Source organism: Furipterus horrens, unplaced genomic scaffold (assembly GCF_987537825.1).
Source record: "Furipterus horrens unplaced genomic scaffold, mFurHor1.1.pri manual_scaffold_4, whole genome shotgun sequence".
Classification (NCBI taxonomy): domain Eukaryota; kingdom Metazoa; phylum Chordata; class Mammalia; order Chiroptera; family Furipteridae; genus Furipterus; species Furipterus horrens.
In genome coordinates this window covers 102968351-102985596 of record NW_028327174.1, presented here as the reverse complement: position 1 = coordinate 102985596, position 17246 = coordinate 102968351, and the positions used below count along the sequence as shown (strand labels likewise).

Genomic DNA, 17246 nt, shown 5'->3' with positions numbered 1-17246 from the left:
GCTCTGAGACAGGGGTCCCCAGCCTCCGGTCTGCAGGCCGGTACCAGTCTGGGCCTGTTTGGACTGGGCCACACAGCAGGAGGTGAGCTTGAATGTAATGCGCTCGAATCATCCTGAAACCATAGCCCATGACCTGGTCCGTGGAAAAATTTTCTTCCACAAAACCGGTCCCTGGTGCCCAAAAGGTTGGGAATCGCTGCTCTAAGACACCAGTGTTCTACTTGGCCATAAAATAAGAGGCTTCTTGCTGTCCCTTCTGAACCCATGTCTCTCAGTGAGTCCTGGGCAAGAACATGGCTCTGCAGTCTGGCCATCGGCCACGCTTGGCTTGGTTTTCTAGTAATGGTGACAGGCTGGCATGAGTCCAACTCGGCCTTTTCTCCTTGTGGCTGAAAGGTTCAGGGCTCAATGTCTTTCTTCTGCCCTACACAAATTGTCCTGCTTGTGCCCACATCCTGGTCTTGTCATTATGGGCCCAGCTGACATACTAGGCTCCTGTTCCCTGGAATGAGTGTCTAGTGACCTCCATGAATGAGGCTGTGAGGGCAGCCAGAGCTGAGAACAGCTGTTTGTTTCATGTCTAATGACCACTGTGGTTATATGCAATTATGTGCTGAGAATATGTGAAATCATTTGACTTGGTTTTGGAGACATAGAATATAGCTGTTATTTATATGGTTTACCAAATAGGAATACAGTATATACTTTTAATGTCATTTATAATTTTTACCTTCTCCAAAGTGTTTTCTGTCTCCCTAAATAAAATATAATTGGTAGGTTGGGAGTTTGATTTTGAAACTTGTTAGATTCAAGAATCTTCATATAGATTAAGGAGCAATCAAATAAAATTCTGTTTAGTGAAACCTTCCAAGGTACAACTGATGATCTGATTATATGTGGCAACAAGACACAACAAAACTCAAAATTCCATAAAAGAGTTTGTGTATTTTCCTACAAATTGTAACAAGATCCAACAAAAACTGTTATATGTATGTATCTTAAAAGCTATGATTTTGTAGCCAGTATCATTAAAAGACTTCTAAAATTGTCCTGCATTTGAAATTAAGATTTGTTAATTTGCTCTCAAAGATAACTGAGTTTAGTGTTAAGTGTGAATAAATTGATAGCTTTGCTCATAAATGCAAAGGCCTGTTTGTTTACTATGAAACTCTTACTGTTCCTTTTTTTTTTTCTTGCAGTGGTGGTCAAAATATAACCATCGTGGGCCGAAATTTTGATGTAATTGACAACTTAATCATTTCACACGAGTTAAAAGGAAACATAAATGTAAGTCTTTGGCTGCTTTGTAATGGTAGTTATTTTCAAGGATTATTTTGTTTTTATAACACTAAAATATGTTGGGGAATATAATTTATTTCTGCGCCTTGTGACTATATGCTCTTACCTGTTGCATGATCTATATACCATCTGTGCTATGAAAGAAATAATAAGGCCTTATACTTGTAGTTGAGTATTTTGAGTTGCGGCACAGAGGAAAGAGGAATGAACTTGATATCACATTATTTGGCTATGGTGCATGGGACCTACCATTTCTTCCATGTATGACTTATGACAAGTCACTTTAATGAGACAGTGTTTATGAATATGTGTGGAAGTGCCCCTGTGAGTGGTGAAAGTGTGATGTAAAGACGAATAGCATTTCTGTAAAGAGCAGGTGGTGTTCCCATTGCACTGAGAGCTGCAGTTCAGAGGGTCAGTGACCTGCTAAGGTCCCAGAGACCTATCACAGGCTTCTTCTCTTGGCATTGTCTCTTTGACCTGACTTGGTCCCTTTCTTCTGACCTTGCCTCCTCTTGCCTTTCATCTCTCCACACAGTGGTGTGGTGCCCACCCCTCTCCCAGTTCTTCTACCAACAGGAGTCCCACATAGGCCTGGTCACAGGACACAGTGGTTTTCAGATACAGGCAGGGGCCTCCGAGTGCACTTCTAAATTCGTCTCAATGCTCTCCCCATTCTCTTCGCATTTCTCTCCTTCAATGAGATGTGAAGGTCACAGCCTCTCTGGAGCCCAGCCTGACCGCTTCCTGCCAAAGCTGGCTGATCTTTGAGCGGTTACAGACCTGGCCCCTGCTTGGACCAGTATGGGTTCAGGCCGAGACACAGGAGGCCTTCCCAAGTCATCCTTACAGCCTTATCATAAACACATCCACCTACTGATGCACTTCAGAGCCAGTTCCAAGCCTCACATTGTATCAGATTCCAGACCATGTCTCTGTGATGTGAACACATCCCATTGATTGTCTGCATAGATTGACATTCTGAACAGAGAGGCATTGCCTGAATTTGTGAGTGGACTTGCTCTCCCTCCCAAGTACTGTTTCTAAATCAAGTAGAACTTATTGTGCATCTACTGTGGGTGAAACATTTTGATGGGCACAGGGCAAAAATAAATAAGATAGTCATTTCACATTCATGGAGGGAAACGGCAAATCTGCATTGGCATTGAAAATTGAGAGCATGGGATGTCCTTAAATTTTAGGTCCTCTGATTCCCAGCCAGCTCAGAAATCCTGGAAGTCCAAGAAGGCACTGTGTATTTCCACATGAAAGGGAAATTGAATATGGATGGAATTAAGAATGTCTGTGGCGTGGAACAGGATGGGTAGGATTTGGATAGGTGGGGAACGGGAAGGCCAGTTCAGGTGCAGAGGACAAGGACAGGTCACTCTCAGGCCTGGGATGGCAACATGTCAGCTGGAACCCAGGGGATAGGTCAGGAATGAGGCACGGGCGTGGCTGGGAAACTTAGGCGGTCAGAGAGCGCCAGGCTGCAAGCTTGCCCTTAATTCTGTAGGCAATGGGAAGAACTGAAGATCTCTGAGCAGGAAACGGTAGCAGTGTAGGTCATTTTGGCTATGGTGCCTGGGACAGTTTGGAACGGCAGTGACTAAGAAAAGGCCAGGAGAGCAATGCGAATGCTCACTCAAAGTCCAGATGTGTCTGAGATGCTCACCTGTCCTTTGGGCTATTGTCAGTAGGGCAGGTCTGGGCTGCTGGGGAGCGTGTGGAGCTGGAGATGCCCAAGTCCTCTTGTAAAGCTGCCGTAAGGGGGAGAATGGGAACAGCATCGTGGGAGTGAGAGCACAGAGGAGGAAGAGAAGAGCACCCCGGATGGAATCTTGCAGAGCAGCTTCATTTTAAGGAGTGAAAGCAAATAAGATGGCCAGTGAAGGTGGCCAAGTGGTTGCTTGGAAACTAACAAAACAGCATTCCCTATAGTGGCAGCTGGTAACTAGTATGGAAATTGAGAGAGTTGAGGATAATGAGGCTAGGGTGGCCCCGTCACCGGTGATCTTTCCGGAAGACATCCCTAATGAAAAGCCAGCCTGTGGGGGTTACAGCTGCCAAGAAGGTTAGCAGTTTTTCATCACAGCGCCAGAGTGTGAGCGAGACTCGGGGCGGAGTTTGGAAAGGTGTGAAGGAGGAGGGTTTAGTTCTTCACATCTCAGCCCTTTGCCTCAGATTTTCCCACCTGTTGCCTCTTCCCACCTCCTTTTTATACGTCAATATTAGGGAGTAACTAAAAAGGGGAAACCCCCCCACCTGACAAATTTCTTTCCACAAGTTTGATTGCTTTTCTATAAAACGTTTGTCAACCCCTCTCTCCCCACAGCTTTCTCTGTCTGTTCCTCGGCAGGGCTGGAAACGCCAATATTTATGTTTGTTAGTTTTTATAAATAAACCTGAAATTGGTCCACACTTTCGGCCTTGATTCCAGCCTCTGTGCTCCTCTTTCCCCAGGGAATGCATCGTCCCTGTAACTTTTGTTCCTCCTATTTTCTGCTAGGCCTACAAAGCCTTTTCCTCCTTGTGGTTAGCAATTTCTGCTGAAGCGCTTCAGGAGGTTCCCCAGCATGACTCAGCCAGGTGCTGCCGGTTCCTCTTCTCCTTTGGGGGAGTTTCCCAGGACCCAGCCTTGATGGCTAGAAGGACATACAGGCCCACTGGTGCAAAGTCTTCCCCTTTCTCTAGCCTACCCTTCTGCATACCATCTTTTTCTCATTGCATAACCTGGCTGTTTTCACTGTTGTTAATAATATTAATAATAATAATACCCAGCATTTGTGTGTCAGGCACTATTCTAAGCATTTTTGTGTGGATAATCTCATTGAGTGTAGCCCTCATTTAATTTAATGATCCTTGATCTCATTTAATTTGATGTAGGATTAATTCAGCCCTGCAGGGTAGGCAGCATTACTGTCCCATTTTACAGATGAGAAAACAGAGCACAAAGAAGTTCAGTTACCTGGGTCACTTAGCTCTTAAATCCCAGAGCTGGGGTTCATTGATGAGACTGTTATATGCTCTTTTCTTCCCCCTCAGGTCTCTGAAGATTGTATGGCGACTTCCTGCAGTTTCTCAGCCCCCAGTTTAAAGAGTGTGAAAGTGCGTACGAATGTCACGGTGAAGCTGAGAGTTCAGGAGACATACTTGGATTGTGGGAGCTTGCAGTATCTTGAGGACCCCAGGTTTACAGAGTATCGAGTTGACCCCGAGGTGGACACAGAACTGGAAGTAAAAATTCTGGTACGTTTCTCTTGTTCTCCCTCGAATGGAAAGGTGTGCTTATGTTTGTGCGTTTCCACATTCACCCTGATTTCTTTATCTTCGCTTTGTTCTTCACAGAAAGAAAACGATAACTTCAACATTTCCAAGAAAGACATTGAAATTACTCTCTTCCATGGGGAAAATAAGCAATTAAATTGCAGCTTTGAAAATATTACTAGAAATCAAGATCTCACCACCATCCTCTGCAAAATTAAAGGCATCAAAACTGCAAACAGCATTGCCTCTTCTTCCAAGAAAGTTTACGTGAGTCACCTGACTGTCCTCCCTGTCAGTTTTACCTTGCTGGGGGGAATTCCTTGGCTAAACCAGAAGCCAGAATGGAATCTTTCTTGGATCTTTAGATCCTCACTTTAAATAAGATGAACAAAGGTGGTGTTGCAAGCCCAAGCATAATTCCTCTGAAGGAGCTGCCAGAATCTATCCATGTGCCTATTTGAATGTCAGAGCAGTGAACACATCATTGTCTATACTGCTAATGAGTCTCGATGGCTTTTGTTCTAGCCGTACGTTGAGAGTGTAGCACCTGCAAACAAAATCTCTAGACTCATTGACAAATGAGCTGTCATTCTTTCCCCAAATGCAGAGATGACATGTCTTAGCAGAATCCCCAAATGAGGGCTCTGTAGCACCCTCAGAGGAGGATTTGAGCCTAGTGGAGACCAGATAATCTATGGGTGATGGGCTGCTTCCACCACCATGAAGTCACACTCACTGTGATTAATCTTCTCCCAGACATGTTTGAGGGTCCTATCACTGGTATATTTATGTCCTTCCATAAAGATGCGAAGCCATGGGGAAGGGAAACATATTAGAAGTCTCCCTTTATAGTGCTCTTGCCATATGACGGTCTACATAGTCTCTAACAGAAAAAAAAAAGCTTTATGGTCTGTAGTCATAAATAATTGGATAAAGGACAAGAAAAAAGAACATCAGAGTGGAAGGCAAAACAAAAATGTGTTCATGTCCTGGCTGCATCAGTTGATAGCTGCGTGGCCTTAGATGAGTCACTTAGCTTCGCCAAGGCTCCTTTTGTCATCTGCTGTATGATAAAGATGGTAATAATAATCACCAAATCAATAACAGCTACTAAACTCTCTAGTGTGCCCCCATGCCCAGTTAGCTGAGAAGAGCAAATAAATGCTGGATTCTCCCTTATTCATGAGATAGTTCCTGAGTGCCTACATTGTGGTGGGGACAGCAGAGAAGAAAACAGACAAAAAACACTCTCCTTTATGGAGATTACCTAAAGAGATATATAGCAAAGAAAATAAATTAAACTGTTAGATGGTGATAATCATTATGGAGAAAAATGAAGCAGGGGGGAACACAGGAATATGGGGGCAGTGCTATCAGTTTTATGATGGAGGGAAGGAAAGGTCTCCCTATAAAGATGGCCTTTGAGTAAAGACCTCAGGAGCAGTGGAACGAGCCAGCCATGGGCTGTCTGGGGTAGAGTGTGCTAGCTGACAGAAACCGGAGGTTGCAAAGGTCCTGAGTCAGAAGCCTGCCTGGTGCTTTTGGGCAACAAGGAGGCCAGTGGGGCTGGAGTGGAGGGAGAGAGGGGGAATATTCTGAGGGAGTTGGAGAGCTAATGGTGGGAGCCAGGAGAGCTAACAGATCATTGGAGCATCGTGGGCTATTGTGAGGATGTGGCTTTGAGCTCTGGGAAGCCACTCCAAAGTTTTGAGCAGGAGCGCCATGAACTGACTTTCTTCAATGATGTAGCACATTTAGTCTTCATGACTGACGATGCTACAGTTTAAAGATGAGGAGAGTGAGGACTGGATGGTTGAGTAACTACCTCAAACTTCTACAGCTGGTGGGGAGAGCAGGCGGCAAAGCTGGGATTGGGGGCCTGGGCCCTCTTTCTGGGTCCAGATTCTGGGCTCTTGCCACTTCGCTCAAAAGCCTGCGTAGGAACAGCTGTGGCTCCCAGGGTGGAAATGTACCTTAATACTCGTGTGTATGTTGATGCAAAAACAAGGCTTCATGTAGACTTTTTCCCTTTACATGTTTTTAGAATTTTTATAAGCAAGAACTAAAATTGCTAAAGGCCCTCAGGGATCATCCAGGCTGAATTGCCAAGAAGACTCAAGAAGCGGGAGAGATACAAGTCATTTGCCTCCTTGGTTAGGGGCTAAGTAAGGGGCTTCTCACCTTCAAGTTCCACTTCTTTAAATCCCCAGGGCAAAAAGGACCAAGACTTAAAATCTCTAGGTCTAGTCTAGCACACCTCCATGACATATCCGGAAACCAAGGCAGAGTGAATGTTCTTCATTGGCTCAAGGTCACATAGTTAATCTGTTTCAGAGATGGGACTTGAACTCAGATATCCTACCTAGCTTGCCATCTCTTTGTTTCTTGGGAAAACCACTGGGGGAGGGAATTGTATAAATAGATATGGTACCTGACTCTATTGGGTCTAATGACACTCTTTGTCCCATTAGATCAAACTGGGAAACTTGGAACGCTATGTCGAGCAGGAATCAGTTGCTTCTCCTTGGTATTTTCTGATTGGACTTCCCATCTTGCTTGTAATTGTCATTTTTGGTAAGTGCCCTGTTAAATTGTGTCAAAAATATTATTCTCTGGGACCTCTCTTCAGGCAGGCCGACTTCCAGCTTTCAGGGGCTGTTTGCTTCGATTAATTATTAATGGAGAAAAACCCAAATCAAATCTTTGGGACAGGAATGACAGGTACATGTTGAGGGATTTCTAAACATTTTTTTAAGGATGCTTTAGGAATAAAAGGCTGGATTACATAGATGGTATTTGAGTGTCTGAGAAATATAATCCATGTTGCTTCCCCGATCCTTTGAACTGTGATGACAAATGTCCCAGTTACATTCTTCCCTCAGAATTCTTCTGGGATTTTGGGCTCCCATGACTTGGTCATCTCATCCTGTGATCCCACCCCACCCACCCACCCCAGCCCTGCGCTTCCTGGCAGAACTGTATTTTAGAAATGCAATCTGTACCATTTATTAAAATGTCCCAAGACTCATCCAAGCATGATGACACCATGATGGTTGCTCACTGACTGAATCTGTCTAACTGATGTGACTTGTTTGGCCCACACAGCATTTTTTAAAACGTTGATGTAGTTCACAGTATTTTAAAACTAGGTGATTCCCATTTTTAAAAACCTCTTGAAATTTTGAAAGATCTGGATCACTGGATCCCAATTTCCCCATAGCATCAGTTTGCTGGAGCTGAGTAGCAGCTTCCACTTGAGAGAGGGCATATGTTCAGTGGGTTTTTGCCACAGTCTCCACTGTTCTCTATTGCTCCAGTCACCTGGTCCCTGTAGCCCTTTCGTTTGTGACCTCTGGTTCTGAGCTGCTTTTTGTTTTAAGTCTGTTTCCTCTTGTCTCCTTTGAAAAAAGAGCTCTTCTCCACAACTAATATAGTACTTCATATTTTTTTACTTAACCCAGTCATTGCCTTTCTAAGGTTTTCCGTTCATAGTTGCTAGTGTCTCCTTCCAGGTACTCGCTCCCTCACATGTTTGCTTATCCATCTCTGCACCCATTTATTTACCTTGTGTTTACTGAGTATCTGTTATGTTGCTAATAACTGTGCCAGTCTCTGGAGCCAAAGAAGATGAGTTAAGGCTTGGTCCTTTGTCTTGGGTAGTCCTCAGTCCAGTGAGGGCAAGATTTATGTGTGTGATTAACTGGCCTAATGGAATGAACTCATTTTACAGAGACCCTGTTTTGCTCTGTCGATAATCATTTCAAGCACTTTTTATGCTCTCCCCAAGTAGTCTGCCCCTGTTACGTATCTGAAGTCCAGGATTGTGCTTGATATTTTAATGAAGTCTTCTCTGATGCCAGCTGAGAATACAAAGATTACTTGAAAATTTCAAATCTGGGCTCCCATTTAGAGAATCGGCTGCTGTCTCCTTCTAAATCCACATCCACTTTGTGGCTTACTAGGTGTCTGTGATCTTGCCCTTCCCCTCCCTTCACTTGGGTTGTGGAGATTGTTTATGCTGTTTAAGGTAAAGTGGGCTTAATTTAACATGTTGCTCCTGGCTTCATTGGTATATCTGCAAAGCCCTTCAAAATATTCATCCCCTTTTCCCATGATTTCAGGGAGATCTGTGTCATCTGCAGCTGGAGTAAGTACAGTATACTCTTCAGTCCATCAATCACGTCATGAGTGAAAACACTCAACACACCTGGCCTAGGCCTACCACCTACAAAGCATCCCCACTGTGGCTTCCCCGGAAGATTTCAGCCATGAAAAACTCACTGCTTAGTGGCTGTGGCCCGCTAGCTCCCTTCACTGGAGTGAGCCAGTGTTGCCCAAAGGGTAGCCTGAGGAACATCAGTCCCAAGCAATGCTCCTGGGAGAAGGAGTTCCTTGATCAAGTAAATTTGGGAATGACTACATGCCCCATCCTTTCTTGAAGAGGTGCAATGCATATTATGGTTAAGACCGTTGACTTTACAAAGTGATCCAGGGAAAAGCCCTATTTAATTTTGTTTCCTCCAGCATCATTCCCTTCTACTGGTAGCCTGGTCCTTTTATCATGAAATTCTTATTAAAAGAAAACTTTCTAGAATAAAATAACGATAACTGGCAATTGTTGAATTTTTTAAAAATATATGCTCTCAATGATTTTTGTTACTTCTTTTAATCCTCTCAATATCACAGTAAGGTAGGCCCTTTGACAGATGAGGCAGCCAGGCACAGAGATGCCAAGGAACTTACCTGAGGTCACACAGCTAGTAAATGAACCCCAGCTCCGAACCTGTCTGGTTCACTGCCTGTACGTCACAGGTAGGAGCAAGAGAAAGTGGAGAAGGAAGTAGCAGTCAGACACAGTGTTTCACTGTGGGCCACTCACGGTGTCATCCCACGTGATCTCTGCAAGTTTGGCCTGTGTAGCTCACTGTGGATCTGTGGCATCTTCTGCGTTTGAGGCTCAACCTGATTTCTTCGGCGATGTTTAGAAACATTAAAAAAAGAAAAAACTGTGAAACAATATAAGTGGCCTGTGGCTGGAAGGGAACTTGGCTCTTTCCATTCCTTCTCGGCCAACTGGGACCTTTGGTTACAAGTGAAGGTTGTTTGATTTAGTTATCAGTTTTAAGATGAGTGGGTTTTTTTTTTTTTTTTTTCCTGTTGCAATTTAGTTTCTTCAGAGTGACCCACCACAGGGAATTTCTCTTTATATAAATTCCGCCTCTTAAATGATATTTATCCTCTCTGTATCTCCTGCTAAAACAACTGTAAAGGTTGATTTTCGTTTTTCTTTTTGTTTTCTGAGTTAACATGTCAATCTGATGCTGGACCTCTGTCTCCGCAGTGGCTGTGGGGGTGACCAGACACAAATCGAAGGAGCTGAGTCGCAAGCAGAGCCAACAGCTGGAGCTCCTGGAGAGCGAGCTCCGGAAAGAGATCCGGGACGGTAGGCTCCAAAATTGTATTTATAGAAAAACAAGTCCTTTTCGTTGTCATTTTTTTTTTTAACCCTAAAATGGAGATGGCCTCGGTAATGAGAAGTGTTTGTGTAACAGAAGGCAACTGAGCAGCAGGGTCTGGGCCTGACTTTGTCTCTTACTTCAGCTCTTCTCTGCAGCCAACCAAGTAATTATCTATTGTTCCTTCTCTAATAAAAACCAAGGTCACACTTCATGTTAGACAAAACAGCAGAAGATTTTATCCATTGTTTGTCGAGTTAAAATATTGCTCTTGGGATTCTGTTTTGCAGGCTTTGCCGAGCTGCAGATGGATAAATTGGATGTGGTTGATAGTTTTGGAACTGTTCCCTTCCTTGACTACAAACATTTTGCTCTGAGAACTTTCTTCCCTGAGGTAAAAGAGCATTGACCATGTTCCTAAGGTTGAATCTTGAATAATAATGAAGGTGCTTGTTGCTATTGTTAAAAAGGAATGTTTGCTTCCAAGACAGCTGTAGATGATGTGCTTGGTATAAAATAATGACTTAAGTTTGAGCAGAACAAGGAGAAGGATAATTATTAATTGGATTGATGAGGATATTAAGCAGTGATGGGTCACTGGCAATTACTCTTTGTCCAGTAACAAAAAGCTCAAAGGGACAGAAGTTCAGAGTGATGCTTTTTGCTTTATTTTACTACTAGTTTAGAACTGAATTTGTAGCTGAGAAGCGAGCTACTTTATTTAAAAATCAATAAATTGTGGGCTGGCCAATTTGTTGTGTTTATCTGCATGACTTCCATTGCAGCTACTAGATTATTCACTATTACTTCTCAATCAGAAATGAAAAGTACTACCGGCCGAGAGGCAGGAAAACAGACGTGTATAGCAGAATTTAAGTTGATAACGGCCATTTTTAGCAATGTAGAGTTTTTATGGTTCTCTTCAGTAGTTATTACTTAGCAAATCGGTTAGTATCATCCTCATTTAGTGGAAATAGCTGCATGAGATGATGGATTTGTCCTAGGACTCCAAGGAGTATTCTACTTAACCCTTTGGGTTTTCACTCTCACTTCTGTTCTAACACCTCCATTTCTCACCCAGTCACTTTGCCTTCTTCATTCACAGTCCTGAGTCTTTGGCAAGGCACACTCATTCTCCTGCCATAGCCCGATACCCAGCTCCAGCAGACTGCCTTTTTTGCCTAGAACACAAGAAAGGCCCAACCTCTGGAACACATCAACACCAATTAGCACGATTAAGTCTAGACTTCTGAGCAAAGCCAGGAGTCTCTCTGGGCTGAAAGAGAGCTTGTGTCCCCTTATCCGAAGCTTCTCAGCTACATTTGACCAGGAACCTAGAGTTCAGAAACTCAGACACACTCAGTAAGCAATTTCTAGTTTCTCTATAATTCAAGAGGTGGACACCACGATACGTGGCGTTGTGTCTGGAGGTTGGCTCACCGCCATAAAACACCCACCACATTTCTTATCCAAGCCTTAGTGTTGTATATCGAGAAGACTGTATATAAGACTTCAGCTTTTTGTACTACTAAAGTATCTTTTTTAGAAACTTATCCTCCAAGAGTACCAGGCACCAAGACTTGCCATTTGCCACCTCATCCATTTCTGCAGAAGAACACCATGCAGGGAGGGGAGTTCAATTCCCTGAATCAGGATGACGGCGCAGAGCCTCAGCAAAGGGTGCATCACGAGTCCTGTTTCCCAGCTCTCTGAGATCCCCATTAAGAATTTAATAGCAATAAAATAACAGCAGTTTCTACCATCAGCATGAATACTGTGTGGGCTTTTACAGTTAATGATTGCTCTTGAGTGCTGAAAAGAATAATCTGTGGCCTAAAAAAGAAATTTTCCTATCTTCTAAATTCAGTAATCAAGAGCAAGGTAGAGTGATGAATGCAAAGTAACACTTGTTGCGTGTGTTAAAAAAAATCCCAGGAACAATTCTCTATTATTTTAGGACATTAATTTTCACTTGGTGTGCTGCAAGAATTTTTAAAACATGCCATACCTGACTATCTAGTCAGGGGCACTGACCTCTTTTCCCTTAGGCTGTCAAATTTAAAAATGACAGCAGCCAACACAACAATAGCTGTCAGGTGTGAACGAATCAAAATTATACCTATTTTTTGTCAGATTGGCAAAAAATATGGGGTGTGTGTGTGTGTGTGTGTGAGCGCGCGCACCGCAGAACTTTAGTGATTAGTTTACGTGTGCCGTGAGATGAGATAGGTTGAAAACCTCTGTCTTAGGAGAAGAGAGTGAGAGCTGCACGAACCCCATCTGATTTAACTCCGGGTTATGTATAATCTAAAAAGGCAACTGAGAAAGGCATGAAAACTGAAGACAGAAGGAGTCATTAAAGGAGAAAAACCCAGAGAAAACAAGCATAAATTTATCAGAACCCTATCGAGAAGACCTAAATCAAAATTGAACTTAGTTAGGAAAAGGTCCAGTGAACAGGGAACACACGCATATTCTATTAGGACTGTGCCTGCCGAAATGCATGCGAGGCTGCAGACGAGTCCTTCTGTTAGCCCCTTTACTGAGAGGCCGGGAGCCCCCCCTCTAGCCTGGAGGTTGGACGGCAGAGGGAGATTTGGGTGGTTAACACCTACCAGACAACAAAACCCAAAGGAAATTGTAGGTTTTCGGCAGCCGAGGGATTCCCAGTTCCTGGTTCTTCACCTTGCTGGTTAGGTTCGGCTTTTCAGGCCTTGCTTTTTATTATATTGACTATGTGGTTTTGTTGAAAATAAGACAAGAAATATGGGTAAGCAGAGCATTTAACCTCCCAGCAGAAGGAAGGAGGAGTCTTAGAGAAGCCAAGGTGGCATTTCCCTATTTAAGGTCAAGAATCAGTCTGTTTAAACTGCCTATGTACTTAAAGTTGGTTCAGCAGAAGAATAGTAGAAATAGAAAATGCAAACCTAGGGTTTGATTTTTCTGCCTATTACTAAGGGCAACTATGACAAAAATAGTTAGGTCTTCATGCTTGGGTTAAAAAAATAAAGCAAAAACTCTCTGCAGAAGAAATTTACTTTAATAAGGTAAATAGCCTAAAGTTACTTATTACTTATTTTCTTGAAAATATTCAAGAAAAAAAAACTTGAATATTTTTGAGTTTCTTTTTCAGTCTGTTGACTCATTTGAAGTGTTACTCAGCATGCTTTTAAAATTTAATCATGTAAGCCCATTAAGATTTACGATACATTAAAAAAGGAAATTTAAAAGTCTATATCCAGGAGCTACATAGCATAGCACATTAAAATATTTTTAGAAACCAGCAGAACAACAACATTTTGGGCTAGTTTGCCGAAAGTTAGTGATAAAAACAACAATAGTAGCTGACATTGAGAACTTACTATGCATTCATTCACTTAATTTTCACACCACACCCATGAGGTGGGAATAATTATTGTCCCCATTTTGCAAATGAGGAAAGGCAGACACAGAGAGGTTAAATAACCTGTCAACAGTGATGTGACCAGTATGTGATGAAACCAGGACTGGAAGCCAATTGGTTTGCCTCCAGATTCTAGCTTTTAACCAACCCATTCCACTCCCTCTTGAATAACATCATGTATGGAGACAGTAGATACTAAACTAAGACTTGTAAAAACTTACCAACACTATCCCACATTTATGCTTAGAAGTTAAAGGGCTTGAGGAGTGGTCTGCACATTTGCATCATCTTCTTCAACCACACTTCTTTGAGTCAGTTCTTTTAAAGTGTGAGCTGCCTTCATCTACCCAAAATGGACTGATGCCATGATAATTAGTCTTCTTAGAGGCTTTCAGAATGCATTGGTGTTTCTTGAGAGCTGAATGATTATTTATTATGTATTAGAGAGTATGGCCATTGGGTCTTCAGATTAACAAATAGTGTCTCTACTTTATTAAAAACGGACTTTGGTATTATAACAACAACAACAAAAAAACCACTTCATTTCCTTTGGATGTTATGAATAATAAAAGTGTCTCCTTCCTCTCAGTCAGGTGGCTTCACACACATCTTCACTGAAGATATGCATGTAAGTCTCTAAGTTTTCATTTTTAGCCCATGACTGCCTGACTTTCATAGTGTTATCATCACCATCATCATCTCCATTATTACTTTGAATTTTTATTGTGGGTTTTTTTGGATCATGAATTCAATATTAAATAATTCATTGTCTTGGAAAACCCATTGTGGATCTACTTTCTAACTTTAAGTTATTATGTTATATTATACTATATTATAGACCTTTATTTTTTTTTCCAGAACAGAGATGCCAGTGACAAGAATGAGAGTCTCACGGCTTTAGATGCCCTCATTTGTAACAAAAGCTTCCTTGTTACTGTCATCCACACCCTTGAGAAGCAGAAGAACTTTTCAGTGAAGGACAGGTATTAGTCAACTTATTGATATTTTGAAAGTCATTAAGTAGAGAAAATAAAACCTAAGCCGCTTATTACTTTATTTCCAAATCACAACTTCAACTTGGTATCTTGAGACTGGGCTGTTTGGTTGTGTGGTCAGGCAGCTGTGATAGCATTTTAGATCACATCACCCCAACACAAATTCCTAATTTAAAGATGCACACATACAATTCCCCTCCCCCGCAAAAAACCCTGAAAAAACCCAACACCAAAAAAAAAAAAAAAAAAAAAAAAGAGTCTGAAGTCAAAAAAGCAGAAGCACTAGTTTTCATTTTTAAAAACAACCTGAAAATTCAGGAAAGACATTCACTTCTTCTTACCACTCTAGTTTAAAGTTCAAGTGCTGAAAACAAATAAAATGTCCTGAAGTTCACATTGGTGTGTGGCTTTTATGGAGTGAGAATGTAGGTGCTTGAAACCTAGACATTAAAAAAAATAGCGCCCATGGACAGCACCCCATTGCCCCTCAAGCTTCCATCAGTGTCAAGCCAAGTCACCGCTGACGGCTAACCTCAGTCACCAAGGCTTTGTTTTTTCTTTGTGTGTGTGTGTTCTTTGTCATCTGCCTTTTTTCCCTTTTCACTTTTATTGAGATTTAATTGACATGCAGCATAAGTTTAGTGTGTACAGCATGATGATTTGGCATAAATATATATCAAAATGATTACCACAATAAGTTTGGTTAACACCCCAAATCTCATATAGCTGCAAAAAACAATGCTTTTTCCCCCCTTATGTTGTGAACTCTGAGGATTACTCTCTTAGCAATTTTCAACTACACCACACAGCAATGTTAACTATAGTCATCATGTTGGATATTACACCCTCAGTACTTACTTATCTTAATACTGGAAGTTGGTACCTTTTGACCCCCTTCATTCAGTTCTCCCTCCCACCATCCTTACCCTGCCTCTAGTAAACAAATAATCTGATCTCTTTTCCTATAAGTGAGATTGTAGTATTTATTTCACTTAGCATAATGTCCTCAGGATCCATTCATGTAGCTGCCAATGGCAAGATTTCATTCTTATTTATAGCTGAATGGTATTTAATTTTACATGTATATAAATATATGTGCCACTTCTTCTTGATGCCACATGGTGGACATGTAGGTTGTTTCCATGTCTTGGCTATTCTGATCACAGCTCTGTTTTTAAACAGGTGTCTGTTTGCCTCCTTCTTAACCATTGCACTGCAAACCAAGCTGGTCTATCTGACCAGCATCCTGGAGGTGCTGACCAGGGACTTGATGGAACAGTCCAGTAACATGCAGCCTAAACTCATGCTAAGACGCACTGAGTCCGTGGTTGAAAAACTCCTCACAAACTGGATGTCCGTCTGCCTTTCTGGTTTTCTGCGGGTAAGTGTCGCACCCCTCCCTCGGCAGTGTCAGAAGTAAGACAGTAGGTGGTTATTTTTAGCTGCTGCTCCTGTCTTGGTAAGTCCTGAGCACTCCATGGTGTCGGCGTTCCCTTGCTTTTAGTCCTGGTCCTCCCCAGGAGTGCACAAGGGGAAAGTAAAAATTGTTTTTGCTGTAACTGACCTATACAAGTACAATTCATTCAGAATTTCCTCCAACTTATTGTGGTAGGAACAGTGAACATGAAACCTGCCCTCTTAACAGATGTGTAAGTGTTGTTACCTATAAGTATGATGTTGTACAACAGATGTCTAGAACTTATTTCTCTTGCATAGGTGAAATTTGATACCCATTGACTTTTGAGCCCACCTCACTTCATTCATTAACAACCAGAGCACAGTCAGCCCATTTGAGAAAATGTACTGAGTGGAGGGAATATTTCAAATACTGAAAAGAACATGCTATTCTTGGGGCCTCTGAAGCATCCAGGAAACATCCATTTGCCTACCCATGTGCTGTAAGCTGATTACGCTCCATTCTAACCAGTCATTCCATATTAAAGCAAGTCCCCAAAGAGCCATCAGCCCCTTGAGTTCATTTTGTTGGAGTTACTGTGAGATCCTAATTATAATCTAATTGAATCTTAAAATCTTTTTGAATGCAGACTTTCTGCAGATTCTGGAGGTTTAGAGAGTGGACCCTGGAGCCTACTGCTTGGTCTGGAATTAGGACTCCCCCACTTACTAGAGGTGTCGAGCTCTCGAGTCTTGGTTTCTATAACCTTTAGAACTGGCAGAAGAATATTTTAGAGCTTCTCTGAGGCACAGATGAGAAAATGTATGTAATTGCTTAGCACTGAGTAAGCCCTCAATAAATGTTGGCCATTATCAGTATAAAATATTAACAGCAGAAGAAGAGTGAGAGTGTCGTCCTGCTGAACCCAGTCTTCCCTCAGCCCTCTGAAGCCTCTGGTGCAGGAGGTTCTTATCCTTCTTTAATTTCACCAGCCATCCAGATTCCAGCAAAACTGCATAATTGTGTATTTGTAGCTAGTTTTGAAATCTAATTAAACTTTGAATAAGATATACTGCTATGCCATAGGTTTTAACAGTGCCACTTAAGTTCGGACTCAAAAGCAGCACTTTAAATAGACTGTGCTTAGTTTAATGTTTAATGCAATCTTACAAGTAGATGCACAACATTTTCTTTTTTGCCAACCCCTTCCTCTCCCAAGGCAATACCCATTTATTAAGATTAATGAAATCTGCCTTCTTTTGTGTTTACTTGGTATAAATCATCACATGCTTTTGGGAGGTGTTGAGTGGTAATTTCTGGGGCAAATGTTTTTTGCTTTTCACCAACCTAGCTTCAGCTAGGACTGCTTCCAAACAGGACCCTTCTAAGCAAGACTCTTACCCAGTTCCCAGGGCTTAGTCTTGAAAGAC

At 42.1% G+C, this 17246-nt stretch overlaps 1 protein-coding gene across 1 annotated transcript in view; it reads left to right on the top strand.

Moving 5' to 3' along the window:
• PLXNC1 (plexin C1) overlaps nucleotides 1–17246 on the top strand; it is a 151299-nt gene that overhangs the window by 93337 nt on the left and 40716 nt on the right. Inside the window, exons 12-20 of the mRNA XM_090273873.1 lie at nucleotides 1200–1287; nucleotides 4345–4548; nucleotides 4648–4833; nucleotides 7038–7140; nucleotides 9908–10009; nucleotides 10313–10416; nucleotides 14015–14053; nucleotides 14284–14408; nucleotides 15603–15801. Coding sequence (XP_090129999.1) covers nucleotides 1200–1287; nucleotides 4345–4548; nucleotides 4648–4833; nucleotides 7038–7140; nucleotides 9908–10009; nucleotides 10313–10416; nucleotides 14015–14053; nucleotides 14284–14408; nucleotides 15603–15801 — 1150 coding nt within the window. The remainder of the gene's footprint in view (nucleotides 1–1199; nucleotides 1288–4344; nucleotides 4549–4647; nucleotides 4834–7037; nucleotides 7141–9907; nucleotides 10010–10312; nucleotides 10417–14014; nucleotides 14054–14283; nucleotides 14409–15602; nucleotides 15802–17246) is intronic.